This window comes from Aulonocara sp. 'chitande type north' Nkhata Bay, linkage group LG14 (assembly GCF_057382095.1).
Source record: "Aulonocara sp. 'chitande type north' Nkhata Bay isolate Kocher_YH1m ecotype deep benthic linkage group LG14, A_spYH_male_GT1.1, whole genome shotgun sequence".
NCBI classification, from domain to species: Eukaryota; Metazoa; Chordata; class Actinopteri; order Cichliformes; family Cichlidae; genus Aulonocara; species Aulonocara sp. 'chitande type north' Nkhata Bay.
The window spans coordinates 39,836,001-39,863,982 of NC_141357.1; the positions used below are offsets into that span (position 1 = coordinate 39,836,001).

Sequence of the window (27,982 nt, forward strand, 5' to 3'; positions counted from 1 at the left end):
CTCTGATGGCATGACAACGGCTTCCTGAGTGAGAAAGAGCGAGAGAGAGAAAGAGAGAGAGAGAGATATCCTGCCCTCAGTTTCCACGGTGACGGCATCCCTCCATCCTCCTCCATCATCTCTCCGCCCGGCTGCTGTCGACATCGTCGGGATGGGAGATAAAGGAACAAGGTAAGATTTAATGGGTGTGTGCAGTAATGCACCCTGATAAGTGTGTGTGTGTGTGTGTGTGTGTGTGTGTGTGTGTGTGTGTGTGTGTGTGTGTGTGTGTGTGTTGCTGTAACGTTACATAACGTTGTGTCCGAACCTCGAGGACTGTGACGTCTCGATGGCACTGACAGGTTTGCTGTGTTTGCCTGGGGCTTTTCTGTCTTTTATTTTGACAGTCAGACACACAGGAAACATGGGGGGAAACCCATCTTTGTGAAAGAAACAAGATTACCAGAGAAATATATCACTGCCAGTACTTGTAGTGATACTGTAGTAAAAGTATGTAAGCGTGTGTCACTCTGATTCATTCACGCGTCATCTGGAGGGTTTAAAGGCGAGCTCATGTTTTACAGCCGCTGTTACTCCGAGTGCACGACAGAGAAATGCAGTCACAGAGCTGCAAAACTAAAACAAAGAAAAGCCAGGAAAACATTTAACTATGTGTCAGGAGGCCAAATCAGAAGAGGCTGTTTTTAGTTTTTATTAGTTAAAATATTTGATCCCAGACTGTGGCGATAACAGGTACGCATCAGGGTGTGACCATGTTCAGACAGGCTGGCGCTCTCTGTGCATCTTTGTGACAGTCACAATGAAAATGACAAACTGCTCCTGAACTGGAAGAAACGGCCCAAACCCAAAGACTGAAATACAAAAGTCCAAACAGGACTTGAACAGCTCTCGCCTAAACCAGCACACCCACAGCCTCCTAACACACCTGTTATCACTCCAGTATCACCACAGAAAGCAGACGTCATGTTTCTGACAGGAGAGCGTGACTGATTTACTGGGACAAGTTCTGGATCTGTGCTAGGAGGTTACAGGGGTTCTGAGCCCATGTCTCACCTCTCCACCAGCTTTAATGAAACTCTTCACCTGCTGATCAGTAACATCCAATCAACATCCGCAGCCACGTTATTGGTCAGATAATGCCATTGAAAATGCTCCAAAAGGCTCCGACAGCAACAGTCCAGAGGTCCAGTGCAGGGACTCGAGTTAGCTTAGGTGAACTCTAGCAGCCAGCTAGCAGTTGCAGCCGCCTGTGTCCCCATCCACCTGTTGGTCAGAGAGGCCACGCCCCTAATAATGCAAACTTTAATCTAGGTGCGTTATTAAAAGTGTTATGAAGCAGAACAGCTTGTGTATCAGGCTGGAAACACGTTTTCTTTGCTGGATAGTCTGTGAGGTGGACTCACTGCTGTCTCTGCTGGACGTCAGAGGAACTACAGCTTTGGGTTCAAAATCCAGGGCTTTCTTAGTCCATTACAGTCAGTGTCAGCTGACTCGCTCTTTGACTCCTTGTACACCCACCAGAGGAACTTCACAATCTCAGGTTAGGCGAAGCTTTGAAAGAGCCTCCTAACAGGAAGCTGGATCAAAACATCAGCTTATTTGTTCCACAGCTGATATTTTTCAAGGAAGAATCACACATTTGCATTCCCAGTATCAGACTGAGAACTCAGGGATCCTCAGTGTCAGGACTTCGCTGGCACTTTGACCAAATTAAATATTTTGGAGCCTAGTGCAGCGGTCCCCAACCTTTTTTGCGCCACGGACTGGTTTGTGCCCGACAATACTTTCACGGACCGGCCTTTAAGGTGCCGCGGATAAATACAACAAAATAAAACTAGTACTGGTACCGAAAAAAAGAAGATTTATTCATAACACACATGAAAAGACCCAGGAAAACCGAGTTAACGAAAAAAACGATAACAAAATAACACTAAAAACCGCTAAAACCCCTGAAAACCAGACATTTCACACCCGAGTCTCAACTCTCACGGCCCGGTACCAAACGACTCACGGACCGGTACCGGTCCGAGGCCCGGGGGTTGGGGACCGCTGGCAATTTGACCAGCTGGTGGTCCAATCCATAATCCTCCACCTTCAACAGTGTGCTGAAAGCCTGTGGTGATGGAGGAATCACATGAGGGCAAAGGCTCAACAACTAGGCTCTCACTGATGAGCCCCTTTCCTAGATGGGGCAATGAGACTGGGTCCCACCAATGAGGCCGTAACACGGGGAAGGCGTCCCCAACAAGGCAGCTTATGCACACTAATGGTGTAGCTTCATGGAAGGACCACCATTTGGGCGTGTGCTTGTCAAGACCTTTTCCGTGTCTGCGAATCTGCTAGTGATGTAAATTTCTTCATGAGATGGTGAGCTGATGATTGGTGTGGACGTCTTCACGCCTGCCTGACCAATCTGCAGAGACCAACTATGCGTACGCCCCCGGCGATGCACTTCAGAGAACTACAACAGGACTACTGAGTCATCGTCTCTCCAATGCTTACAAGAGACAAACAATGACAAAGTGTGCAGCTTAAAGTATTTTAGGACATCCTTCAGGTGTGTGATCAGGTCGAGATGCAGCAATATTTGTGTCAGACCCAGAGACATCCAAGAAAAGGGCGAAAAAACGTCCCTGGAGTTTTCAGTTTGGCAATATTTTGATCAGTCGACTCAAACCTGTGATGAGTCCCACAGATATGAAGCCCAAACAACTAAATTAAAACTGACTTTTGTGGCACAGCAACAGAAAGTTTACTCCAGCTTCCAGCTTTGCTGCTGTTGCCACTGCTGCTTGCTGTTTTGTGTGCAATGCATTCTGGGATACTTGGCTGTCCCAGATCAACACCCTTGATGCACTGAGGCTGTTTCATGAGTACGAGCACCAATGCAGGCGGTGACGTGTGTGAAGGCTCCTGGTGGCGGTGAGGTCAGGAGCTTTAGTGTTGCACTCAGGACACGTGTTTGTTATTTTGTTCCGTGTAGGTTTTATACAGTCTAGCTTCTCCAAACATAGACAGCTGATGAAGGAGCACTTTGATCAGCGAGCGAGGCCTGTTCCCTCTTTAAGCAGGTTAAGTGTTGAACTTGTTTGCGTTTAAATACTAAAACTGAAGGCAGAGACCCACAAACAGGAAGCAGCTGAACGAGTGCGGCATGTGGCGGCGTCCTGCTGTTGACTGCTAAACACTTTCACCCAATAAAAGTATCATAAAAGTTAGAAATGTTGTTAGTCTGTGCGCCTGAAATGGGGCTGTGTTTAAAATCCACTGTGGTGCACAGACTGGCTCCTGTACCCGTTTGGACTGAATGTAAATGTGAAGAACTTCACGCTTGCAGGAACCAACAGAACCTCCCTGAGTTTCCACGGACCGGTGCAAACATTCAGCGGCTTTAGTTCTTGTTGCAGAAAGCAGATGAGTCTTTGTGGTTAAATAGTGAAAAAAGGACCTCATGCGTCTTCTCAAAATACATTTCCTTGACCTCAGTGGAAGGGAAGTAAAGATGTAAAGGATTGTTTACAAGGACTTGAAGAGCAGGACTGCGGCACTCGGAGAATCAGCTGTCCTTAAACAGACTGTTAATAATAATAATGAGGCTCTGCTGCGGTGAAACTACAAAGTCCTGCGGGTGGACTACAAAAAGCTCCTCTCAGATACCTGCTGTGCTCTCATTGGTTGCTGTGTGCAGACGGTGCGCACATGCACACAGTAACACGGTGAGAGCTCACCTGTGGTCGATCAAAGATGGCCGTCATTTGGTGGGTAACTCAGCAGTAAGTCACATGATGACCTGTTTGTTTACTGTAAGGTCTGATGGGTCGTTGCTGTGAATTGTGGGACGGCATCATCTCCTTTCGTTTCATAAAGGAAGCTCTGATGCATCCTTTACTAAAGGAGGTAATAAAGGAAGCTTCAGCTGCTTCCAAACTGCTCAGAGTCTGAGGTTAAAGCTGTGGCGACCCTCGTAGCATCGACAGCAGTGTTATCATCTCACCAACGTTTTGTTATTTGGAGGATCCGCCGACTCCTATCATGGCCGCCACACACACCTCCGGGTCAGAAGGAAAAAGGTCCACTGAGAACTGGAATCAGAAAGTCGGCCCAAAGCCTCCGTTTCCTTTGTTTTTAGGTGAGCAGCAGGAAGAAAGCTTCCAGCTGAGTGCGCTCCACCCCTCAGACCTCAGCAGTGTCGCAGAAACACTTCAGATGAAACAGACGAACCGAGCACGCTGCAGGTGCAGTGATTTCCCCACTGCCCCACACTGCTTCTGCAAAACTGGTGCTAATGTAGCACAGACTGCTCATTCTGCCCCCTACTGGCAGGTGAATCAAACACTTATACACAAGCACAGCGCTGGGAAAACACCCTGCAGCGCGCCACATTCCTCCCAGCAAAGCTGTCAAGTTAAAGTTGAGTGCTGGCTATAAAACCCCGCAGGATGAAATATAACAGCGTTTGATGAAAACGTCACTCGTTTAATGGCAATGACGAGCAGATGCACCTGAAAGCGCTGTGCAGGTTAATCTCTGCCGCACGTCACCATCACGGTGTGACATAACCACAGTGTAGCTTTCACACAGGCTTTCATAACAGACTGAAAACAACCTGTTGCCCCATCCACTCTAAAACATTAGCTCATAGCCAAAATGTCTTCAGAACTTCAAACCAGGTGAGTAGCACCGTAATACACCTGAGCCTGTTAGCAACCGTGATGCTGTTGAAACCAGGCAAGTACCAACAGCAGGTTTCTCCTCAGCCCGAGGGTGGAGGTGGGGAGTCCTGGATGAGGTTCTGTAGCTCATCTTACAGCTGGTGGGGTATGACATTATCATTCAGGTTCTGATTTTGGTTCTGGGACTTTTTGCCCCCTCATGATCGAGGCCAGCGTCCCACAGGGAGTCCTGGTCTTTTATCCATCAGCTGTGTAAGGCATGACTGCCTCAGGTCTCCTTGTGGACTTACCGGCTAAGCTTAGCTTTGGGGTCTTGTTGGAACTGTTAGGGTCTTGTGACGTGATGACACATTTCTTTAGGTGGTCTGAGACGGCAGCACTCTTTCGTTTTAGTTAAATATGTCTTATTTGTAGTTTTTCGTGGATGTGGACAGCGTGCATCCTGTAACTCATCAGTGCTGCTCACCCTGCAGGTGTGTCCTCAGTGACAGAGCTGCAAAACAAAAGTTTTAATCATTTATTCTCATCCATTAACAAAATGCGGTGAATGAACAAAAGAGAAATCAGGATTTGGTGTGAGCACTCGGCTGGTAGGTTGTTCTAAGCACAGATCTTCTCTTAATCTGCATCCTTCTGTCTCTTCATGTAACCAGGCACACGCGATGATGTTGATGTCAGGGCTCTGTGGGAGCCGCACCATCACTTCCAGTACTTACACTGGAGATAGTTCTTCATGACTTTGGCGGTGTGTTTGGGCTCGTTGTCCTGCTACAGAATACATTTAGGGACAATAAACAATCATTTATATTTTTGAAAGCGTTCTTTGTTTACAGCAGTTTTTCACACCTGCCTAAAACTTTTGCACTGTACTGTATTTCAGGCCAACTGGGCATGCTCAGATGCAACCGGGACTTTCTGGCTTATTAATGAGGAACTCGAGCAGTTTTGGTTCCTGCACATCTTTAGTCAGTTGATGGTGTTTTTCTGCATATCGGGCTCTTAATATTTGTCTGAGAGAGTCTGGGCTGAGATCAGGTGTCTGCAAACAGCTGCTTGTGTATCTCTGCACTTGAGAGCAGTCCTCCTGTAAACCACTTTAAAGGTCTGCTTAGACTGCTGCACCCGCCATCAGAGCCCGGATTGGCTGAGACATGAAGTCTTTTCTGAGTACGGCGGACGTAGTGACACTGATGATGGACGCTTGGCCTCTGCCTCTCTGACTGCTGGTCATCTGACACACGCATGCACGCACCTACCTACACACACACACACACACACACACACACACACACACACACACACACACACACACACACACACACACACACACATCCTTTTCTTTCAGTTTGTGACTCGCACTAAAATGAAGCTCTAATAAAGGAGACGTGCAGAAACATGTTTCAGCTCATTCTGATGGTGAATGTGGCAGCGGAGCGTTTCTGCGCTGCCGTCGTCTGAGTGTGTTTCTGTGTTTTCGGGCTCAATGATCTGAACGAGTCGTGTCGGGAGAATATTAACGAGCTCCGCTGATCAGTCAGACATACAGAGCAGCTCGGGAGACTCTCTGAGGAGGTTTTCACGGGAAGCAGCGTCAGCCCCAGAATCTGTTCGAGTGCTTGTGTGGAGGGTAAGTGGACAGAGCTGAGCCACGTCACGCTCTCAGGTTTCTTTGTGACTCGTTTAACATTCACATACGACCGCTGTGAACATCAGGAGGGAGGGAATGAAAAGGTGCTGCTCCACACAGAGCTCTGCTGTACCCGTTCTGTTCGGGGATTTTGGTCCACGTCGTTATGACATCATTGTGACATCAGCACACAGCTGCTGCAGATTTGATGAGAATCTCCCGTCGCTGCTCTGAGTGCAGCGAACGGTTCAAGAAGCTGGTGTGAGGAGACCTGAGCGCTGAGACGATCACACCTGCAGCAGCTGAACGCAGACGCAAATCGGCGCTCATCAGACCAGGACGCGTTTTTCCACCTTTGGGAGTTTGTGTGAACTTTAACCTCAGTTTCCTTTGCTGACCTGAGCAGCAGCGGTGTGGTCTCCTGCTGCTGCTTTGGCCTCAGAGATGCTCTTCTGCATGCTGTGGTTGTTTGAGTTACCGCTGCGTTCCTTGAGCTTGACTCTTACCGGATATTTCCTCTTCTACTTTTGGTTGGTGTTAGTACTTTTACTGCAGTGAGGACCGGCCACACCAGTTTACATACTGGGCAAACAGGTCGACAGAGGACGCCATAATAACAGCTCTTCACACAGCCCTCACCTGGACAGTAGCAACACCTGTGTGAGAATGCTGTTTGTGGACCAGCTCTGCCTTCAACACAGTCCAACCCCACAAACTGGTTAATAAGCAACTCATGACTCAGCAGCTCACTGTGCAGCTGGATACTGGACTTCCTGCGTGACCCCAGAACATCAGGATGGGAGAGCACACCTCCTCCACCCTCATCCTGAATGTAGGTGTCCCACAGGGGTGTGTCCTCAGTCCCCTCTTATACTCACTTTTCTCCCATAACTGTTCACCAATCCACACCAGTAACACCATTATAAAATTTGCTGACACCACCATCATAGGACTGATCGACAACAGCGATGATTCAGCTACAGAGAGGAGGTTCAGCATCTGAAGCGATGACGACAACAACCTGCATCTGAACACAGCCGAGACCAAGGAGATGGTAATCGACTGAGCACTCCACCCTCTACATTGATGGAGGAGGTAGAAAGGGTGGAGAGCTTTAAGTTCCTCGGAGCCCACATCTCGGCCAGCCTCACCTGGTCCACAAACATCTCCCACCAGGTAGGGAAAGCACAACAATGGCTGTACTTCCTCAGGAAACTACGTCAGGCCCAGTTACCCCAGAGACTGCTAATTAACCACAACCGCTCCACCATCGAGAGATTTCTGACCTCCTGCTGCACACTCTGGTTCAACTGCTGCACCATGGAGGGCAAGAGGAAACTGCAGCGGGTGGTGAGGGCAGCAGAGCGGGCAATCGGCACCTCACTGACCCCCCTCAGAGACATTTATACGTCTACGCATGGGACAGTGTGAAACGTAATTTCAATTCCTTTGTATGGCAAGTACATTTGAAGAAATTGACAAATAAAAAGTATTCTATTCTATTCTATTCTATTCTATTCTATTCTATTATACTGGCAGACTTCAGCAGAAAGCCAGCATCATCATCAAGGACCCCTCACACCCTGGACACGCCCCCCGTGCATGTTTGTATGGGTGTATCTGTATGTGTGCAGGTGTATGTGTAACTTGTACATATCTTTCCTGTGTAAAGATATTCTATTCTTTAAAAAACAAACAACGGGCTGGTTTCAGTTCTCGTGGCCTCGTCTTTATTTTATATCTGCTCATTTTGTTTCATATAAAGATTTAGATTTTGCTCACTGTTAAAAGGTGCTGTACCAATAAAGCTGTCGGCGGTAAGTGTGATCAGCAGCTCATTGATTAGTGCTGCAGTCAGGCTGTGCCAGGCCCTAAAAGTAATTACAGGGATTTTAAAGTGAAAGCTAAAGTTGGCCGGAGGACCCGAGGAGTCAGCGGATTCACGGAGCCTCCAGGAGCTTTTCCCAGTTTTAACACACAGAACGAAGAATAAATCACCTGAGACAGTAACTGTGAGAGCTGCAGGTTCCAGCCTGCTTTTCACAGAGTTTCATGTTTAATAGAAAATGGAATAAAGGTTTGTGTTTGAACTGGCTGCTCGTGTAAACCTGCTCCTCCGTGGGAAAGCTCCCGACGGTCTGGGTTGATTTTGACTAAATGAGACCAAAGCAGCTGCTGCTGGTTCCCCTTCGGTTCTTGGTGAAACATCTTCAGTGACTGATTTCCACAGTCGTTCAGGTGTGTGAGTCAGGACACTGAAAATGTCTCTTTATTTCCCCACAGTGGGTTTTATTTTCACACTGTGCTCACACCTGTTTGAAGCACAGATGTTTTTAATGTCTGCCAGATGTTTCTGTTGGATTCCCGTGTTTCCGGTGTCATGAAGTAAGCGCTGATAAGCGTCCCTCCCTCTGCAGCCCAGAGACCAGAGCATCTGTGATCTCTGGATATAATCTGAAACCAGCTGCCTGTTCTCTGCGTGGCTGAGGCCGAGCCTCATGCGTTCGTGCTGGTGGTTTTCAGTCGTGTTCCTGAGCCCGGCAGAACCAGGTCCAGCTTTAATGCTGAGCCGGCCGAGGGCTAGAACGGAGAAGCAGCTCTGTGGGAAAGCGGACACAGTCCAGTCACACCTGACGGTCGTAGATCTGAGGAGGCGAAAAAAGCCGGTTTGAGTCTCTGCTGCAGTTTGGGTATCGAGGGAGTCTTCAATCATCGGCCGTCTGCTGCTGCAGAGCTGACACAACAATCAGGCATCGATCGGGCAGTTAGCGTTCCCCCTGTGTCAGAGCGGCCGATCGATCAGCGGCGCGGCCGCTTCACCTGCACCAACCACGAGCGAACCACGACGCGTGAGAAAATCTCAAAGGCACCAAACTTATTCCTGACACAGAAAGAGAGCAAATGAATCAGTGAAAGTCCTTCCAACAGACGGTTGCGTAGAAGAATCCACGTTTTTTATTGTGACAGAAATGTCTCCATACGCGTCAATATTCATCGATATTCAGGATTAAACATCAGTTTAACCCTCTCAGGCTCAAATTACGTTTTTGTTGCTAATGCACAAACAAATACCTGCAGTGGTACTTCTGAGTAAAAACAATATGTCTGTGGGGTGATCAGGTTGTTAGTTTGTAACTGTTGCAAATCTGCAACGCCTGCCTCGAGAGGGTTAAGTGATAACAACAATAATCCCAACAATAAGGAGCAATGATGATGCATCAGAGTGTTTGGGGTGACGCACATCACTCTCTTACACAGGAAGTGTGTTTATTCACGTGTGAACGAGCCTCAGAGGGACCGGGCTCAGTTTGGATGAACCTGAGCACTGACGTGAAAACAGGAAAGAGCAGGAGGACGTCAGAACCCACATCAGGTGCTTCTCCACACGTCTTTGATTTCAGCTTGTTGTTTGGTTCAGTGGTGGTTCTAAACAGGTGTACCTGTCCAGGTGCTTCACCTCTGCCTGTGTGGCAGCAGCTTTGGACCCAGAAAGGGAAAAGTGGACAAATGTAATAATATTTGCTTAAAAGGAGCTCTGCCTTCTTGCTGGTCTTTGAGCTGTCTTGGCGTCTTTGATGTGATAAAGTCGTTACTCGCGCTCAGATGAAATGTGAGCCCCTCTCGTGCTGTAACCCTGCACTGATTCACGTCTGTGCGATGAAGCTCTAACCGCATCCTCGGCTCTGAAGATTCAGCTCTGCTCTCTTTCAATGAATCTTTAATCGTGTTTACACTCTCTCAGACGCTCGCTTCCTGTTACCGAAGCTTTCAGCATCTTTTCTCTCATTTCACACAAACACCAGCATTTATATGTCCAGTGTTTAGCACAGCGGTTTGTGAGGACGCCGTGTTTTGTCCCGGCCTTGTCTGAAACCGACACGTTCACTCAGCTGTGATTAAAAATCAAGAAGTGACCACTGAGGTCGATAAACGTCTGCTGTCGCCGTCACAGAGCCGGTGCTCTACCTCCAGCCGCTCAGCCTGATTCGTGATTTCAGATGGCAGAGCTGCTCCGTGTTAAGGTTTAATTGGACTAATTGCAGAGAGTGTGGTGAGCAGGTGATCGTGCAGTGGGCAGCTCCCAGGAGTCCCTCCGGTTTCCGGCTAAAAACGGCGTCCCGATGCTGGTGATTGATGAAGAGCCACTCAGGAGGAAGCTGAAAGCTAATGGAGCCATCAGCTAATTTATGACAACATTAACGCGGGGTGAGGAGAGGGGCGTCACGCTGTCGGGCAGCATTAGACAGAAATGCAGAGAGGAAGCTGCTGACGGCACACCCTCTGTAATATGTGACTGTGCAGGGTCCCAGCAAACACCAGACGTCATCCAGCCACTGCTCCGACACTCACAGCCCGTCTGAAGCCAGACTTACTCGTTTTCTTCTTGCATCACTCTCAGCTCAGAAATCTGCACAGCTGTGGACACGAGAGCTCTGCTGGTCACAGCCTGGCGCTCATCATCGCTCTGCTCTGACACGATACACAAAACAGGCGCAAAGTAGCTTCTGATAATGAAAGTGATAATGCATGCTCAGTAATCCAGGTAAGGAAATCCCAAAAGGTTGATTCTGTTCATCTGGATGTTTTCAGGTTTACAACCTTACAAACAGCACATTTGCTGTTCATTCAGTGGGCTAGTTTCACTGTGACTGAGGTTTGAGTCTCTGCTGAAAATGCTACGTCCACATGAGCAGAATCAACCTTTTGAGGTTCTCATAGTGAAGATGATGTTTGTGATGTTTGGGCCCTGTGTGGAGAGCAGGGCCTCCCTGAGGCTCTGCCGGCTGCAGGCTGGACGCCTCCTGCCACCTTCAGTTTCACTCGGTCAGAAGAAAAGAGACGGAGACAAAGCTTCAGACTGAATGAGGTCAGCAACGTGTCAGACAGAGCTGGGAAGGTTACTTTAGAATGTATTCCACTACAGGTAACAGATTACATGCCCCAAAATGTATTCTGTAACGTATTCCGTTACGTTACTCAATGAGAGTAACTATTCTGAATACTTTGGATTACTTAATATATTATCATGCTTTTTACAACAACATGAATGTGATTTATTACTGTTACTGAAGCTCTGAACTGCAGTAAAGGGACCTCTGACTAATACGTCGGGTTCGTGTCGGCTCGTAGCTGAAAACTAGCTTTACTTTGTTGTCTGGGTCGACTTTGCTAGAGACAGAGAGGCGTTGAAAGGCTCCAACAGAACTTATTGTTTCAGAGGAAAACAGGAACACGGTGTACAGTCGAGTCTTAACAGCTTACTCACAGCTGGGCTACACTCTTTAGGCCGATGTCTGCTTATTGCTTTCGTATCAAATCATTTTTTGAATAATAATTTTTTTAAAAACTTCTTCACGTCGTTATGCGGCCGCAAGTAGAATGACCAAAAACAGCGAGGGGACAGCCGAACATATGAAACAGGAAAGTACCGCTGTGTAATCCATTTATTTCAACAAAGTAACTGTATTCTGAATACCACCTTTTTAAGTGGTAACTGTAATGGAATACAGTTACTCATATTTTGCATTTAACATGTAATGCCAGTACATGTATTCCATTACTCCCCAACAGTGGCCTTCAGAGGAGTGAACGCAGCTCAGGGCTGGAGCACATCTGCAGGGTTAGGAGCAACACGAGCTTCATGAAACCCAAAATACATCAGCACCAACATCTGGCAGCACACCTGGACTCACTCAGCTTGGGTAGTCTGAGTTTTCTGGGTGTTTTACAGGCAGGGGTCATGTGAGAAACCACTTCTGCTGCTAAAACAGAAGAAACTCCGACAATTTAAAATTTATTCCTGAAGTGTGGCGCGCTCTGACTGTTTCACTGTTTCCAGACTTTTCTTGGACAGTTTTATTTAAAAGTATGAGATACTCAAACAGTGTGACCTGTGCTCTTCTCTCTGTCTGCAGAGTGTTTAAGAAAGCCAGCCCCAATGGAAAGGTGAGTCCTCCTTTAGCACAGTGCAGGTGTGACAGTTTGCTGATGCCCGAAACAGCAGCAACAGTTTCAGGCTGACTAACAGCAGCTCTTCCTCCCTCAGCTCACCGTCTACCTGGGGAAGAGAGACTTCGTGGACCACGTGGATCGGGTGGAGCCTGTCGGTGAGATCTTGTTCAGTCTGTGGCTCCATCCTGGAGCTTCACTCACATTTAAATTTAAGTTGACTTTTGAAGCAAAAGCGACTTTGCTGAAGATCTTGTTTTCTCCTCGCAGACGGCGTCGTTCTGATCGACCCGGAGTACCTGAAGGAGAGGAAAGGTGAGAAGCCCGAGTGCGGGAAAGCTGAAAGCTGAGCTGCTGCTCAGAGAAATCGCTGCAGCTGTGGATGTGAGCGATTACCCAGAAACCTCACTGGCTGGTGTTATCAGAGCACGCTGCTTCACTTTGGGCTCACGTCCTGCTGTAAAAACCACGAGCAGGAAGATGGCGTCTCACATTAATGTGCAACATGTTTCGGTTTTCTGTTAATCAGCTTCCATCACTGATTGTCTTTGTTCTCGCCCCATCAGTGTTTGTGACTCTGACGTGTGCGTTCCGTTATGGTCGCGAGGATTTGGACGTCCTCGGATTGACGTTCCGGAAGGACCTGTTTGTGGCGAACATCCAGGCGTTTCCTCCGGTCACCGAAGAGAAGAAGACTCTGACTCGTCTTCAGGAACGTCTGATTAAAAAACTGGGAGAACACGCCTACCCGTTCACCTTCGAGGTACGGAGGCCGCCGGGCCACCTGAATATTTGTCCGCTGATCTGTGACAGAGTGCTTTTAGCTTTGATTCTCCCACAGAGGTGCTGGATCCAGGCAGACCAGCTTCCTGGCAGCCTCCGGTTGCAAGGGGAGACGATTATTCCCCGACCGGTTGGTGCTGAGGTTGCTGGCTGTCGCTGGGTGTTTTCCATCACAAGGATGATGCTGGTTGCCATGGTTTCTGCAGTTTGCAAACACCCCATTTACTCCCCGAGCCGTGGTGAAACTTCCCACTGCAGCCAACACATTTCAAAAGGCTTTTATTTTGAAGGCAAATTTGCTACAGCTCGGAGAGTCCATAGCGAGTGTTTGCAGACAAGTTGGCGTCTTCCACACAAACCACAGGCGATCACGACACCCTGCCATCAGCCACAGCCATCACTGTTGGACCAGTTTGATACTGATTTCATGTAACTGACAGTAAAAACACGCGTGAACAGACACGTGCCGTCACACGTTTCACTAACAGGCAGTGGTTATCAGGCCGTCAAAGACCTCCTCGTTAATATTAAGACTTTTCTAATTAGTTTTTTTCTCGGCGTGCTGCACCAACTCCGGTGTTATTGGTGCCGAGCTGCCAGGCTCCATGTTTGAAGTCTTGGATATCAAATGTCTTCATTTCATCTTTGCATCATTCTGAACAATTTGTGAGAAATTACATGGAAAGTTGACAAAGATCCATGTAAACAGGATCCCGGACTTAATGGAAATGTATCCATTAGTAGAAAATAATGACAGATGAAGCTGTTCGTTGAGATATGAATGAATAAATGATTCAATTAGTTTGGAAAACAACAGCTAAAACGCTGCCTCGTGCATGATGCTTCATCACGTAACATCATCCATCAAGCCTCAGTGACTCATGTGTCCAGCGTCTTCTCTGGGAGCTTCCCGTCCTCACAGATGTTCTCGTCTCACAAACCCAGAGGAGGAACTTTTTGTTCTTGGAGTTCAAAAACAGAAAATGCAGAAAAACAAAGAGAAGCGACGGCGGAGCAGGAACCCGCAGCATCCTCACTCTCTGCCCTGCCCATAAATGTTTCAGATGTTTTGAATATTTCATATCTTTTCAGATTCCTCTGAACCTGCCGTGTTCGGTCACCCTGCAGCCGGGACCGGAGGACACCGGAAAGGTAAAGCCACGACGTCCGCTGTCATTTTCTTTTGCTTTGTGCTCGATTCGTGCCGCCGTGCAGACCCTCTGGGTTTGAAGCTCCTTTCAAAGGTGGAAACGTGTCTGGATTTAAATGAATCTGAAGACACGTCTCGCTGTGGTGTGTCCTCAGGCCTGCGGAGTCGACTTTGAGGTGAAAGCTTTCTGTGCCGAAAATGTTGAAGAAAAGATCCACAAAAGGTAAACGTGAGTCAGCCGCAGTCCGGCCGAGCGGCACAACAAAGACGTGAATTATGAATGAAACTGAGAGCGCTCGTGCCCGCACACACACGTGAACAGAATAATCTGGGACACATCCACTCTGAAATAAATGTCTGAGCTATGTTGTGTTGCTGCAGGAACTCTGTGCGTCTGGTGATCAGGAAGGTGCAGTACGCTCCAGAGAAACCTGGCCCTCAGCCGACGGCAGAAACCACCAGACAGTTCCTGATGTCGGACAAACCGCTGCACCTGGAGGCCTCGCTGGACAAGGAGGTAACTCCTGAGGGACAGATTCACTCAGTTCACCCACCAGCAGCCAGCAGAGCTCATCTATGGAGCACAAACGGAAGTGTTTGCCTGCTCATCAGAGTAACAGCCAATCAAATCTTTGAATTTCACTTAAACTGGAGCTCAGACTCCGGGACGCTCTGTTAGTGCAGCGACCTCCCAGCACACATGTTATTGGTCACGTGATGTCATTAGAAATGCTCCAATAGGCTCCAACAGCACAAACAAGGTGCAGAGGTCTAGGTGTCACCATCCACCTGCCAGTCAGGGAGGCCACGCCCCTAATAACACAAACTTTTAGCCTGTACGCCGATTTAACCAGGTGAATGTCATAAAGGTTGTTGTGAGCCGTGAGGTCATCTGTCTGTTGTGTCTCAGATCTATTACCACGGTGAGCCAATCAGCGTCAACGTTCACGTCACCAACAACACCAACAAGACCGTGAAGAAGATGAAGATCTCAGGCAAGTCAGGGCGCTGCTTCCTGTGTGTATCTCCACGTCTCCACGTCCTCCTAAATGCTGATATTTGTGTCCACAGTGCGACAGTACGCCGACATCTGCCTGTTCAACACGGCTCAGTACAAATGTCCCGTGGCCACCGAGGAGTCAGAGTGAGTTTCATCCATAAAGTTTGACACTAAGGAATCAAAAGTTGGAGTAAGCGAAAAACTGACGCTGCTGACGAGCTCTCTAATGTGAAATCAGCTGAAGCTTCTCTATTTCCCTCTCCTCAGTGACGTTGTGGCTCCCAGTTCGACTTTCTGCAAAGTTTTCACCCTCACTCCGTTTCTGGCCAACAATCGCGAGAAACGAGGTCTCGCTCTGGACGGAAAACTGAAGCACGAGGACACCAACCTGGCGTCCAGCACGCTGTGAGTCCAGCCGCCTTCACGCCGCCTTCGCTGCCAGCGGGGCCGAGACAGCCAAGCAGAGTGACGTGTGAATATTTTGTCTGCTGTGCAGGTTGAGAGATGGAGCCAATAAGGAGATTCTCGGCATCATCGTGTCCTACAAAGTCAAAGTGAAGCTGGTTGTGTCTCGTGGCGGGTCAGTATCGTGCGAGAGGAGCTTTAAATGTTAAATGGTCGCCTGCTGACCCTGAGCTCAGATGTTAATCCTTGTTCGTCACGCCGTCGTGTGACGCTCTGCTCTCTGTGCAGACTGTGGCGTTTTAGCTTCAGGTTATATCGTCCACAAATCAGACCCCTCAGCTGGTGACAAACAGAAATGTTATTTATGGCCTTTTCAGCTTTATTTGATAGACTAGGACAGGAAAGAGGGGGCAGACATGTGGCAAAGCCCGGGGTTCGGACTCAAACCCGGCCGGCCGTCTCAGCCGTGTGGCACGCGGTCGCCTGATCAACACTCACAACCTGGTGCCCAAAAGATTTAAAAACCTGCAGAATCATCAGAGGGCAGAAGTTCCCATTTCTAAACTGGAGATAAGCTATTTAACTGTGCATGGACCATAACAAATCTGCATCTGTGTTCGTTTGAAAGATGTTATGTGAAAATGTCCACAGCGTTGGGATGCACTCGTCGTAAATCCTCTGTGCTCTTGTATTGAAGCTGAAACTCTTTCTTTTTATTGATTTCAGGCTCCTTGGAGATCTGGCAGCGAGGTAACCGTTCATTGATGGAAACACCGAGAGTTACAAAGATCGCATGAACACCTCACTGAACACCTCAGTGCTGACGTGGTCATAAATGCTTTTATTGTGTTGTTACCAATGATCTGTGTTTCAGTGACGTCTCGGTCGAGCTGCCCTTCACGTTAATGCACCCGAAGCCTTTAGAGGAGTCCTTCTACAGGGAAGGTGAGACACTTCCTGTTCCTGCTGACGTTCACAGACACAGGAAGTTAAAATGATGCGTTACATCATCCTTTATCAGCCGCAGGTTCAAAGGGTCAGAGCGTCACCTGACCTCGAAAGCAGACATTTGTAATGCAGCATATTAATATTTGATGTTCAGTGTAATAGTATTCATGATGTCCACATGCTGATAATATGCTGCTGTGGATTCATCTTCAGGTGTTTAAGGCTGATCTCTTTCCCGGTGAGTCAGCTGACAAATCGGCACTCTTCTTCTTCTCCTCTAGAAGCGCCCACTACAGGCTCTACAAGAGCTGCTAGGGCTGTAAAATAGAGACGCTAGTGGGAGGTGACAATGCAGAACTGCAGGGTCTGCAGCGGCGATCAGGACGCACGCTCAGAAGACGAATGTAAATAAGAGATGATGAGACGGTGGCGACACATGGAGGTTCAGCCCAGCAGACACAGCACAGGAGCATCCTCTGAGTCAGGTTTAACAAAGCCGGGCTGTCTTTGCATTAGCTGGATCTGACCGACCACAGAGCCATGGTTCTCATCTTTCTCTGTGGGCGGCACGGTGGAGCAGTGGTTAGCACTGTTGCCTCATAGCAGCAAGGTCCTGAGTTTGAGTCCAGCGGAGCCTTTTCCTCCGTGTCTGTGTGGGCTCTCTCCGGGTACTCCGGCTTCCTCCCACAGATGCTTACTTTAGATAGCTGCCGCCCACAGATGTGAGCGTGAGTGGTTGTCTGTCTCTCTGTGTTAGCCCTGCGTCAGACTGGCCACCTGTACAGGTGTACCCAACTGGAAGAGGAGGGCTCTCTCTCTGCTGCAGGCTCCGTCCACGCTCACATCAAAGTTCGGCGTGTCATGTGACTCATGCACTAAGTGAAGCCGGCGTCCCTCAGAGCCATATTTTATTAGTAACTGAATGCACTGGTGTGATACTGGGATTTGGCTCCTCCCCTGCCCACAGCCTCGGTTAGAGACCCACGTAAATCCGTGCTTGCGGCCCTGCTGCAGTTCTTCCTCCTTGTTTGCGGCGGTTGTGGAGAACAGACCCAGAGCTGAGCTGCTCGGAGTCATCAGGTCTCCCTCAGTAAACCTGAGCTCCAGACGCAAAGACGGCGCTCCACGGGGCTGTCTGACAGGTCAGAGCGTCACGACCGGAGCCAGGCTCAGACTGAGGGTGTGTGGGGATTTTAAACGAGTCGGTGTGAGAAGATTGAATTGGCTCTGACAGAGACGAGCCAAGAGTTTTCCTCAGGTGTGTAACTGTGATCTCTCGCTCCTCCACAGCTGCAGACGAGGCTCCAGTCGACGCGAACCTCATCGAGTTTGACACAAAGTAAGCAGCCGTCTTCCCGTCTCGCCGCTGCCTCTCCTCCTCACTCTGATTGGTTCTGCTCTGGTTTACGGGTTCATCAATAACACTGACAGCAGACAGGTTTCCTCTGCGCCCGCTGCAGCATTAACAGTGATGGACTCGTCTCCAGAGTTTCAGTCTTAATGCGTCTTAATGCCTGCTGCTGTGGGAGCTGCAGGAAATGGGCTTTAAACTGGAAACTCGTTCTGCTGCCAGCACAGCCAAACGCGAGCGCTGTGAGCCGACGCTGCAATTTACTCATTATCATTTCATGCGTACGCAACAACAAAGGAAATGACTCCAGCTGCAAAGATGAAATACAGAACAGCGAGGCCACTTCCTCGTTTGTGTGTTTTTATTTCCTCTTTCCGTGCAGCCCAACGAATATTTCCACTTCCTGTCTTTGTTACCTCAGACGTCTGTACAGGGGGAAGAAGAAGTAAAAGCAGTGAAACACTCTTTCTGCCGTCTCCAGCTCGTCTTCAGCTTCGTCTGTAATTATTAATCTCATTACTAAATGGCAGGGCGGGGTCATGGCCCGTTAGCTTTCTCACGTCGGTTAAAGTTGTTGTTTTAAAAGTGGCGCGGCTGCTGTCCCCTCTGCTCTCTCAGCAAGTAAACACAGTGTGGCGATGAAGACACTGGGGAGATGGGCGCGTTGGTACAAAATGAAATGGACAGATGTGAGGATATCGATGATCACAGTAAAGAGGATGGAGGATTTATCCACTCGTTTTGCTGTCAGAGCAGAAGAAAACCTTCATTTCCACTTTAGTCTTGTTTCATGTGGCCTTGTCATATAAAAGTGGGTCGAAAGACCAAGTTTGAAAATAAAAAAATGTAAATATAGTTTGAAAAAAATTCACAGGACTGTTTTTATATGTTTGGCCTTTTTTATTTTCACTTTTTATTTCATTACATGTTCATTATATTCACAAATGTTTATGAAATTTGGAGGCTCGGACATGTTTCTTCGCTCACCAGCCTGAACACAAAGCCGTCCCAGGCACCGTCTCATATCAGCTGATTAAAATGCGTTGTAAACGAGTCTCGGCGCGATTACGTCCATAAACGAAAGTTGAATTCACAAAAATGTTTGAGAGCTTTTTGTTGCTAACCAGTAAAATATCGACTAATTGTAACTAAGATGTTAGTGCGGCGACGTGTTACAGAAAAATAACGCTCCCAATGCTGGTAACCACGGATACGAAACAATAAACATTTAATAAGTGCCATATTACTCATTTCAAACCAAAAATGATTTAACTTCCATAACCTCTCCCTCCCTCAGCGACGATGACATCATCTTCGAAGACTTTGCCCGCCAGCGGCTGATCGGAGCAAAAGACGACAAGGATGAAGACGAGGAGCCGGTGGACTCGCCCAAACTGGACGACAGATAGAGGGGAGGAGACACTGCGGCTGTTGTTTTGCTGCTGTATGTAGTGTGGAGCTAATGGAGTTCACCTTTAGGTCAAACCACAGTCTGGACACCCTTTAAACACTCGGTGGTGCCGTGTTTGTGTGCTCGTTCATGTCTGTCCTCTCTGAGTCCCGGTGAGGTGTTTAAAAAAAAACTAGAATACTGCAGCCTAGACATCGGAGCGGCTCTTTGCTCCGACGGAGTCGCCTGGAGCGCCGACCCGGCAGCTCCTAACGACAGCTGGTAGCATGCCTCTAATGTCTCTTTGTTCTAAGTGTTTCCATTAGGGACCAAACAGATGTAAAGTTGTGTTGAGATTAGTTTAAAGTCTTTAGAAACAACACTGCCAGCCTCGGTTGATCTTGAACCCTCTGCCACTGGAGACAAACTTCAGCCGATGGAGGATTTTGCTGAGTAACCATCTGTAGTCGGTGTTGCTGAAGCTGCAGAGCAGATGGGAAACGGCACCGAAGTGATCTGCTGGGCCGCCCGACAAGAGGACCTCAAACTGTCAGAGTGAGCCACCGACCATTTAACAGCAACCGGTGGCCTAGTTTGCATGAATAAATACTTCCTATGATTTATTAATGTCATGAATAATCAAACTGATTTTAAATAGCATACAGTTTCATGTGTTCTTGCTGATAATTTTCCGAATCATCATCAGAACGATTTTCTTCCTTGCAGGTAGTCGCTGGTCGTCCATTCGCTTCGTTTCTGTTAAAATCAGCACGGCTTCATGTTGCCTTAAAGTAAACGCTGCGCTTTAATATGATACATGTGTCAGACAAATATAATTGGCATCCTTTACGTGTTTGTTACCTTTACCTCTGTTTAACTGAAACAATCAGACATCTGGCAGAAATTTAAAGAGCAACTGTTCGAACTGTGGCCTGATCGTTGTGAATGCTTTTAAGACTGGAGAGATATATATTTTGTTTCCTCAAACAACATTCTGATAATTATGAGTCACTTTAGTGTGACAGGCTAATTCTGAAGCTAATAATGTTAAATTTCTACTGAAATATCCGAAACATTTCGTCACCCAGTAAATCTTCACTTACCTTAAATGTAATAAAGTTTAAAACTGAAAATAAACCGAAAGATCTTTTATTGAAACTGAACTGAAACTCAGAGACAGCAAGCAAAATGGAAAATATTATTTTATTCACTAAATAAAATCTGATAGAACAGTGTTGCGGTCAGAGGTCATCACACAGGCCTCCTAGCAAACACTCACTGCTGGTGACTGGGTGGCGAGTGGTTGTGGCAGTTGCTCGGTGAAATATGGTGCTGCAACAAAAGCCTCCTGTGGTTGTTCTGGCCTGTGGCAGACTGCCTCAGTTGCCTGAAGTTTGCATGGAAGATGCAACTTTTACTGGTCTGCAGATGACTCAACGTCTTATATGCAAACTACAGGTGATGGAGGCAGTCACAGAGAGGTTTGTGGCGTAGCGGCCTTCTTTTACATTAACCACTTACAGCTGGCTGGTGAACAATGACCAGAGGTTGCCAGTGGGTCGTTCTCCGGTCTCTCGGCCTGTGGGACTGGCTCCTTAGACCGCTGAAGATTAGCGCTCTAATGGGCAATCCCTACGTGCCGGCTGATTTTACAGAAACAAAGTAAAACTAGTGGCTGTGCTGAAGAAAGAGAATCCACATGGAAATTCATCAATGATTTGTAAGAGAATTGGCAGGGATGTCATCCATCCATATGTCGTATCAGGTGACTTGAGCAGGTAAAGAAATTGTGCAAACCTTTATTTTGAAAAGATTCAAAGTTAAAGAGTCTCAAACATCCTGTATGAGGGGTAAGATGTGTTTCTGCTTACTTTAAAGTCAGACTGAAACCAGTTTTTGCATTGTAACGTACAGTTTAAGAAAAAACAGAAAACATCAGCTGTGTCTGACTGTTCATTTTGGCGGGGCGTGAGGAAAACTTGTATATTTCACTGGATCTTAAATAAAAGGACGTTTGTGTCCCCATTTGTCTGGATTCATGAAACTAAACAAAAACGAACTTTTCAACCGACGAGGAGCTCAGAGGAGATTCATGGATGTAGTGGAGGAGGACATGCAGAAGGTTGGTGCAACAGAGGAGGATGCTGGGAAAAGGGTGAGCTGAAGGCAGATAAAGACTAGCATATTTTTCAGATTATAAGGCGCATTAAGCGAAACAAAACAGTCAAATAAGTCAAACTTTACTCAACTCATTCTTCTTGCTTCTTCCACTTCTGTACCATTGATTCATTAATGTTGAATTCTCTGCAGCTGCTCTATTCCCATGTTGTTGCAGTATATTAATGACTAACCTCGTATTGTGGATGGATTATCTCAGTTGTTCCCCTGACTGAAGTTTGGTCCGTTTACAGCATCCTGCCATGCGATTGCATTTGTCCCTAACCATCGGAAACCCTCACGTTAACTTTTATCGAGTGGAAAAGAGTTAGCGTTCATCCTCCAGCTTCACTGTGTTTGTTATGCTAACATAGCTGTGTAGCTAGCGGTCACGTAGCACATCATTATATACCAGCTAGCCCAACTTCAGTAACCCTACAAACGTCACTGCTGTTTAGTTTTCTGTCTTCATTTATGTTGGAAGTGATAGCAGAGCTGTATGTTTGAAATTTTTCAGAAATCTCCCAGTCAGAACATGCTATATCATGTTTAGGTGGAAACTAGCGAGCTAACTTCCTGCTAACTTCTAACTTCTTTAAATTGAATAAATTCTGTTTTCATGGATGCCTGGATGTTAAACTTAATTGCTACACCTGTTACACTTTTATTAAAGATGAAAGAATTTAGACAGTTTTTAACTCTCAGTGATGCTGCAGTGTTCGTTTGACTTTGGGACCTGAAGGACGGAGTTTAGGTCCCAGATCACTCCACGAGGCTCCTGACTACAGTAGCCATAATGCTCCGACAATCCATCAAGCGGTGCGGCTTCGTAGCTTACCAAAGTTGTACTGAAACATTTTTGACATAGTTTTGAGCGCCGTGTACCACAAAAAATCAGTTTGAGGTCAGTAAGCACAACCAGAATTCATACATAAGGCGCACTGTCAATTTTTGAGAAAATTAAATAATTCTAAGAGCGCCTTATAGTGTGAAAAATACGGTACTTGTGCTAATGCCTAATGCTGGGTGTTCCATTTAAGGAAATGAATGAATGTGTTAATTGTAGAGATGCCTTTTAAAGAAGCTTTATAGTGATTCACCAAACAGCAAATGCTTTCGACAGCATGTCTGAATCCCTGAGCATTCATTAACAGTTAGACTTCAGATAACACGTCTTGCAGGAGGTTTTCAGACTCATGTATACCTTGCAGTCACAGTTTGATTTTTCTGCTGCATATCTGCGCTTAGGTCACAAGAGCAGCAGCAGCAAATACCTCACTCCCTGAAAAACTCCCACTCTTTTTTCATGTCATGGTCGTACTCTGCCTAAACATGCCAACTGTCCCATAAGCCCTTTATCCCTGATAGGTCTACTCCTTCACCATCACATTTCCCTTTACCTCCAGTGTTTACTGGTGGGGCTCTGCCATGACGTGCCCTAAACACCTTACAGCCATAGCCTCATTCAGTCACATCAGCAGTGGTGGTGTTGAATGTGGTCCATTCAGACTCGGTGTCCCTGGCCCCAATCAGAATAATGCTGCAAAAGTTTTGCAGGAGGTGAAGATCTCCACTCCAAGGCCCGTCCCAGATCCTCCCAGCACACTTTCATTTTTCATGGCTGTCTGGCATCCTCCTTAATACACCTAGTCCAGGTCAGAGACAGGTGAGTTGGCCATTGCATGTAGTAAAAAATGACAAAATCAACCAATGTTCATTATAGACCAACAGCACAGAAGTCCAGTAACAGAACAACACTTGGCCTCCAGCAAGCCCTTCCTCCCCATCAACAAGTTTCTCTGTTATTGCCAACATTAAAAAATGAGGTACCCCAACTGGACAACAGAGTTCCCAGGCGGGATATTTTCCAGCACCCAAGAACTCCCAAAAGCAAAAATTTGGTGCATATGAGCAGAACCCAGTTTCAAAGCAGCCGTCTATAATCTGAAACTCTGGGATGGTTCCAAGGTCCTGTTTCCACTTCAGAGTCTGAAACTACAGGCATTAGTTGTATAAAAAAAAGTATGTTTGCATAAAAGAGGTTCATGAAGATCATATAAACCAAACCCCACAGAAGAGGGGCTTCATGATTTTTCTTTTCCAGCAGACGAAACCTTCGCAGTCATTATTTTCTTTGCTCTGTTTTTGAAAATTCTCAGAAAGCTGTCACGGATTTCTTTGGTTCGTACTCCGTAGATGATAGGGTTGATTGTTGCTGGGAAAAGGATGTACATGAGTCCCATGGAATTGTTGATATCTGTTGGTATGGGGATGTTCAGGTTGTGAGAGAGGAAGGTGATGCTGCCCACCAGGTAAAAACACATCATAACAATGAGGTGAGTGCTGCAGGTGTGAAAAGCTTTCCTGCTGTCTTCACCGGCTGCTGCCGATCGCAAGACCACGCTCAGTATCTTCATATAGGAAAAGAAAATAATTGGTATGTCAGCTCCTACAAAGCAGATGATGACAGCAAGGCCAGCTGCACTGCTCCGGCTTGTGCTGTCACACGCCAGGCTGACCAGCGCCATGTGGTCGCAGTAGCAGTGCTGGATTACGTTGGAACCACAGAACTGCAGAGAACCTGCCAAACCTACGAGCGTCGCCATGACGGAGACGCTGCGCACCAGCGTGAAGAGCACTAGCCTCACCAGCATGGAGGAGTTAATTATTTCATTGTAGCGCAGTGGCCGGCAGATGGCGAAGTAGCGGTCCAGTGCCATTGCCAACAACAGGGTTGACTCCACTGAGGACAGGAAATGAATGAAGAACATTTGAGTCAAGCAGCCCACCAATGAAATCTCATTCCAGTCGAACAGAAAGCCAAGGAGCATGTTGGGGATGATGGTTGTCACAACCAGGATGTCAACAAAGCAGAGCGTGCAAATGAGGAGGTACATGGGGCTGTGCAGTCTCTCCACGCTGCAGATGACGTACACCAGCAGCGAGTTTCCGAGCAGCACCAACAGGTAGGAGGCGCTAAATGGCAGCGCCAACAGCCGGCGGTGTTTCTGCAGCGAGGGAAACCCTCGTAACACAAATGTGCAATGGGAGAAGTTTCTGCTTAGCGGTGCTTCCAACATGGCTCTGGCTTCACCTGCACAGAGACGGCCACACAGAAACAGTCAGCACCACCGTCGCCGAGAGGACACGGGGACTTATCCAAATGCAGTTCTTGCCTGCTAAAATTTTCCACTTCTTCCAAACACAATTACATTTTTAAGGCTGCTGAAAAGATTGCACACACAGTGAGCATACTTCATTTAAATTGGCGGTGGGCACCTCACCGCGCAGTCTGCCTTTACCGACATGCACTGAAAAAAGTCTAACATGCAGTCATTCATTCAATCTAATAAGTGCCATTCAAAACAGAATAAAATCATTGATTTGATTGTGAAACCCTTTCTTTTTGCATTTTAAAATACCACTTTTGATTTGGATGAAACTAAATATCTGTACAAAGGACAAAACGCAAAGTTTTTGATTTCTCTCAAAACATATATTTCTTTTCATGTTGAACAGATAATATCTTTAATTTGAGTCAAAGTGATTTGCACTTGAACACGCCCACCAGAAATAGACCGGGACCCATTTTTATTCTGCATGGCTGCTGGAAACATCATGTCACATCTTTGATTAATTTCATCTGAAAATAAACGTAAGTAAAGCCAAGTGTGTTACAAAAGCTTGTATTTGTATTGCCAAAATTGCAGAAAATAACCCCATTTAAGCTGGGTCGACAGCCACCCCTAATTTTTGCATGATTGTAGCTGCTAGCTACAAGCTAGCTAGCTATCCGGCGCGACGTTAGAACTGGTTACCAGAAACCGACCATCACAGTCAGGAATGCAAGTTAGGCAAAAAGCCGTTTTTTACCAGTATACTAACTAGCTAGCGTTACCACGATGCATCAGTGGTGGATACAGCTAGCTAGCATAAGTTCATAGTTCATAACATTCATAGTATAACTCCGTGCTCCGCTTCGTTTGAATTTTTCTGGTGAGCTCGCGGTTTCTAGACACAAGCTTGTGTTTGTGCGCGCACGTTTGTCTCTGTCTCTCTTCATATAAATATCTGTGTGTTATGTGTGTGTACACCGAGCGCAAAAGATAATTATTAATGTGCATGATTTAGAGACAGAAATAACACGCCAGCATATAAGATCAATGACATAAGACTAATTCCTTCAATTGACTTTCAGGCGCGGCTCGGAAAAATGTGCATTTTCTGAAGAAATTTTAATTTTAACAGCATTAAATTGACCCTATGCCAAACTTAGTCGCTAATGGCTGGTCTGTAGACTGTTTGGTAAACCTAAATCAAATTATAGTACTAGCTTTTTATAAGGATGTGTATGTCATGTTACGTATTTCTTGGTTTTTCTATGTAATGTGTTTTATAGAGAAGTAACATTATTCTTTTTTTTCTGTATGCTTTCAGAACCACAGATCGCTCCATCCATTCCATGGCTGAAGCATACATTTTCATTTAATCTGAACAGGTATCATTTTGCATTTACACTGCACATCCTTTTTAAACATTTCATAATAATCTAGACCCTCCATCATTATCCTCTCATTCACCTTGCTGATGTGTTGAGGACTTGATAAAAGAATACATGGTATGTCCATATCTGTTCTGTCTCTACATGAGATGCAGTCTCTTGATGTAAATTTGACAACTCTGCTATTAAATGCAATGATTAATGTAGGACAGCAACGATTAATCAACTCATCAAGTTAATATCTTAGGGTTCTGTATTGTTTTCTTTTTTTTTTCTTGGGCTTTGTGGAACATTTATGAAAATTTTCCACCATTGATTTAATTTAATGATTATGCAATTCACAATCTGATTAGTCAAATAATTGTTCTAATAGTCTGTGACCAAACAACTATCAAAATAGTAGTTTATTATGGTCAAAGATTTATCAGGTGTGCCAGACTTCAGTTCTTCACTTGTACATTTTGTTCCATATTTTACCTCAAGATATCCCAGAAAGATGAAGCTGAGGAAGAGCTGCAGAGTAACCACCATGGCACTCTTCATCTTCAGGGACAACTCAAGCCTCCTACATCAGCGTCGAGACATCGGGATAATCATTGATGGTGTGGAAGTCCTGAATGAGTTGCCTTCTGTGGCAGCTGGAGTGGCAATGGTCTTTGGACTCTGTTATGCTCTTAATATGGAATATCCACGAGGATTCAGGTTCACCTTTGAGGCTCTTCAAAAGATTATGATGGAGCTTGACTTTAACAAGATGACCTCTAAGATTCACAAACTTAATTGTGAACTTAACACTGCACAGTAGTGTGTTTGCATGCATGTGTGGATGTGTATGTGCACATGCATGTGCATGTGTGCTTGGTTATTTTCTTGGTTGGCCTGCAGTGGTATTCTACATTCAAAAATTATAAGAACACCCATTTGAAAGGGAGATTTAAGTTGATTTCATTGATACATGTGTAGATTTTTTTTACATTGTACAGGCACAGTGCACATATAAACATTTTTGAGTACTTGCAAATTGGTTTAACCCCTTGGTAGGACCTCAAAATCCCATCCTTTCGTGAACCTCGGGACCAAAAAATGGTCCCGCCCCAAAAGTGCTCTAAAAATGTTATATATCAATATTTTTTTCTACTTTAAATTAGTCAATCTTTTAAAACTACTTCTGCTTAAAATATCCATGTCAAGTTTTAATTATATTTTCATTGTTTTAACCCTTTAAATCCCAGTTTTATTACATGAGCGCCCTGTTTTTTTAGCCCCAAAAAACAAAAAAACTAAATATTTTCCAAAAAAAACATTTGAAGTAATATTTGTTTGTTATTATAATTAGGCCTTTAGATGGACTAAAGATTGGCACCAACAGTCATTTCGATCGCCTTTTATTTTTTTTCCAGGAGCGCATTTCATAAAATGCACACTATCGACCACGCCCAAAAAGTGCAATAAAAATATTAAATATTAATTTTTTTTTTCACTTTAAATTGGTCAGTCTTTTAAAACTACTTCTCCCTGAAATATTCATATAAAGTTTTAATTATATTTTCGTTGTTTTAACCCTTTAAATTACAAAAAAAACTAAAAAAAAAACTAAAAAACTAAATATTTTCCCAAAAAAACATTTGAAGTAATATTTGATTGTTATTATAATTAGGCCTTTAGATGGACTAAAGATTGGCACCAAGAGTCATTTCGATCGCCTTTTTTTTTTTTTTTCAGGACCAGAAAATGGTCTCCAGGCGGCAAATGCTCCTCCTCTAGGCCGAAATAAGTGCATGTTGCCGGGGTAAGTCGCGACGATCACCGGGGCACGATCACCGGGGACTGCTTTTTCCAGCCCACACGTCCGATACCACGTGACAACAAATACGTCATTTCCTGTTGACTAAAAAAAAAAATGCACCCTCTCATGGTCCTAGGGACCAAAAAATGGTCCGCCCGATCAGCGGGCGAAGCCGCTGCTGCACGCCGGAAATGAGGCTTCATTTCCGGCAGGTCTGTCCAAGCAGCCCGCTGTTTTCCAGCAGAGGTCAAATGTGGAGCAA

At 46.1% G+C, this 27,982-nt stretch overlaps 2 protein-coding genes across 2 annotated transcripts; one reads left to right on the top strand and one right to left on the bottom strand.

The window, feature by feature from the left end:
* Positions 1-36: 36 nt before the first annotated feature.
* arrb1 (arrestin, beta 1) lies at positions 37-21,399 on the top strand. Its single transcript, XM_086262562.1, has 16 exons — positions 37-171; positions 12,216-12,246; positions 12,347-12,407; positions 12,520-12,564; positions 12,816-13,012; positions 14,125-14,184; positions 14,338-14,405; positions 14,564-14,699; positions 15,093-15,177; positions 15,254-15,326; positions 15,450-15,587; positions 15,679-15,762; positions 16,314-16,337; positions 16,462-16,532; positions 17,826-17,874; positions 19,184-21,399. Exons 1-16 carry the CDS (start codon positions 152-154, stop codon positions 19,293-19,295), a joined length of 1,254 nt encoding a protein of 417 aa, XP_086118688.1. The 5' UTR covers positions 37-151; the 3' UTR covers positions 19,296-21,399.
* Positions 21,400-23,517: 2,118 nt separating this feature from the next.
* Positions 23,518-24,513, bottom strand: LOC147315273 (olfactory receptor 51E2-like). Its single transcript, XM_086262564.1, has one exon. It carries the CDS (start codon positions 24,511-24,513, stop codon positions 23,518-23,520), a length of 996 nt encoding a protein of 331 aa, XP_086118690.1.
* Between the last annotated feature and the right edge of the window lie 3,469 nt (positions 24,514-27,982).

What these genes read in the sequence shown, in the direction of transcription:
- LOC147315273 (XM_086262564.1), bottom strand. Translation starts at nt 24,513, where the DNA reads ATGTTGGAAGCACCGCTAAGCAGAAACTTCTCCCATTGCACATTTGTG.
- arrb1 (XM_086262562.1), top strand. Translation starts at nt 152, where the DNA reads ATGGGAGATAAAGGAACAAG. An exon ending in ATGGGAGATAAAGGAACAAG is followed by an intron (nt 172 to 12,215) that starts GTAAGATTTAAT and finishes CTCTGTCTGCAG; the next exon opens with AGTGTTTAAGAAAGCCAGCC. An exon ending in GAAGAAGATGAAGATCTCAG is followed by an intron (nt 15,178 to 15,253) that starts GCAAGTCAGGGC and finishes TTGTGTCCACAG; the next exon opens with TGCGACAGTACGCCGACATC.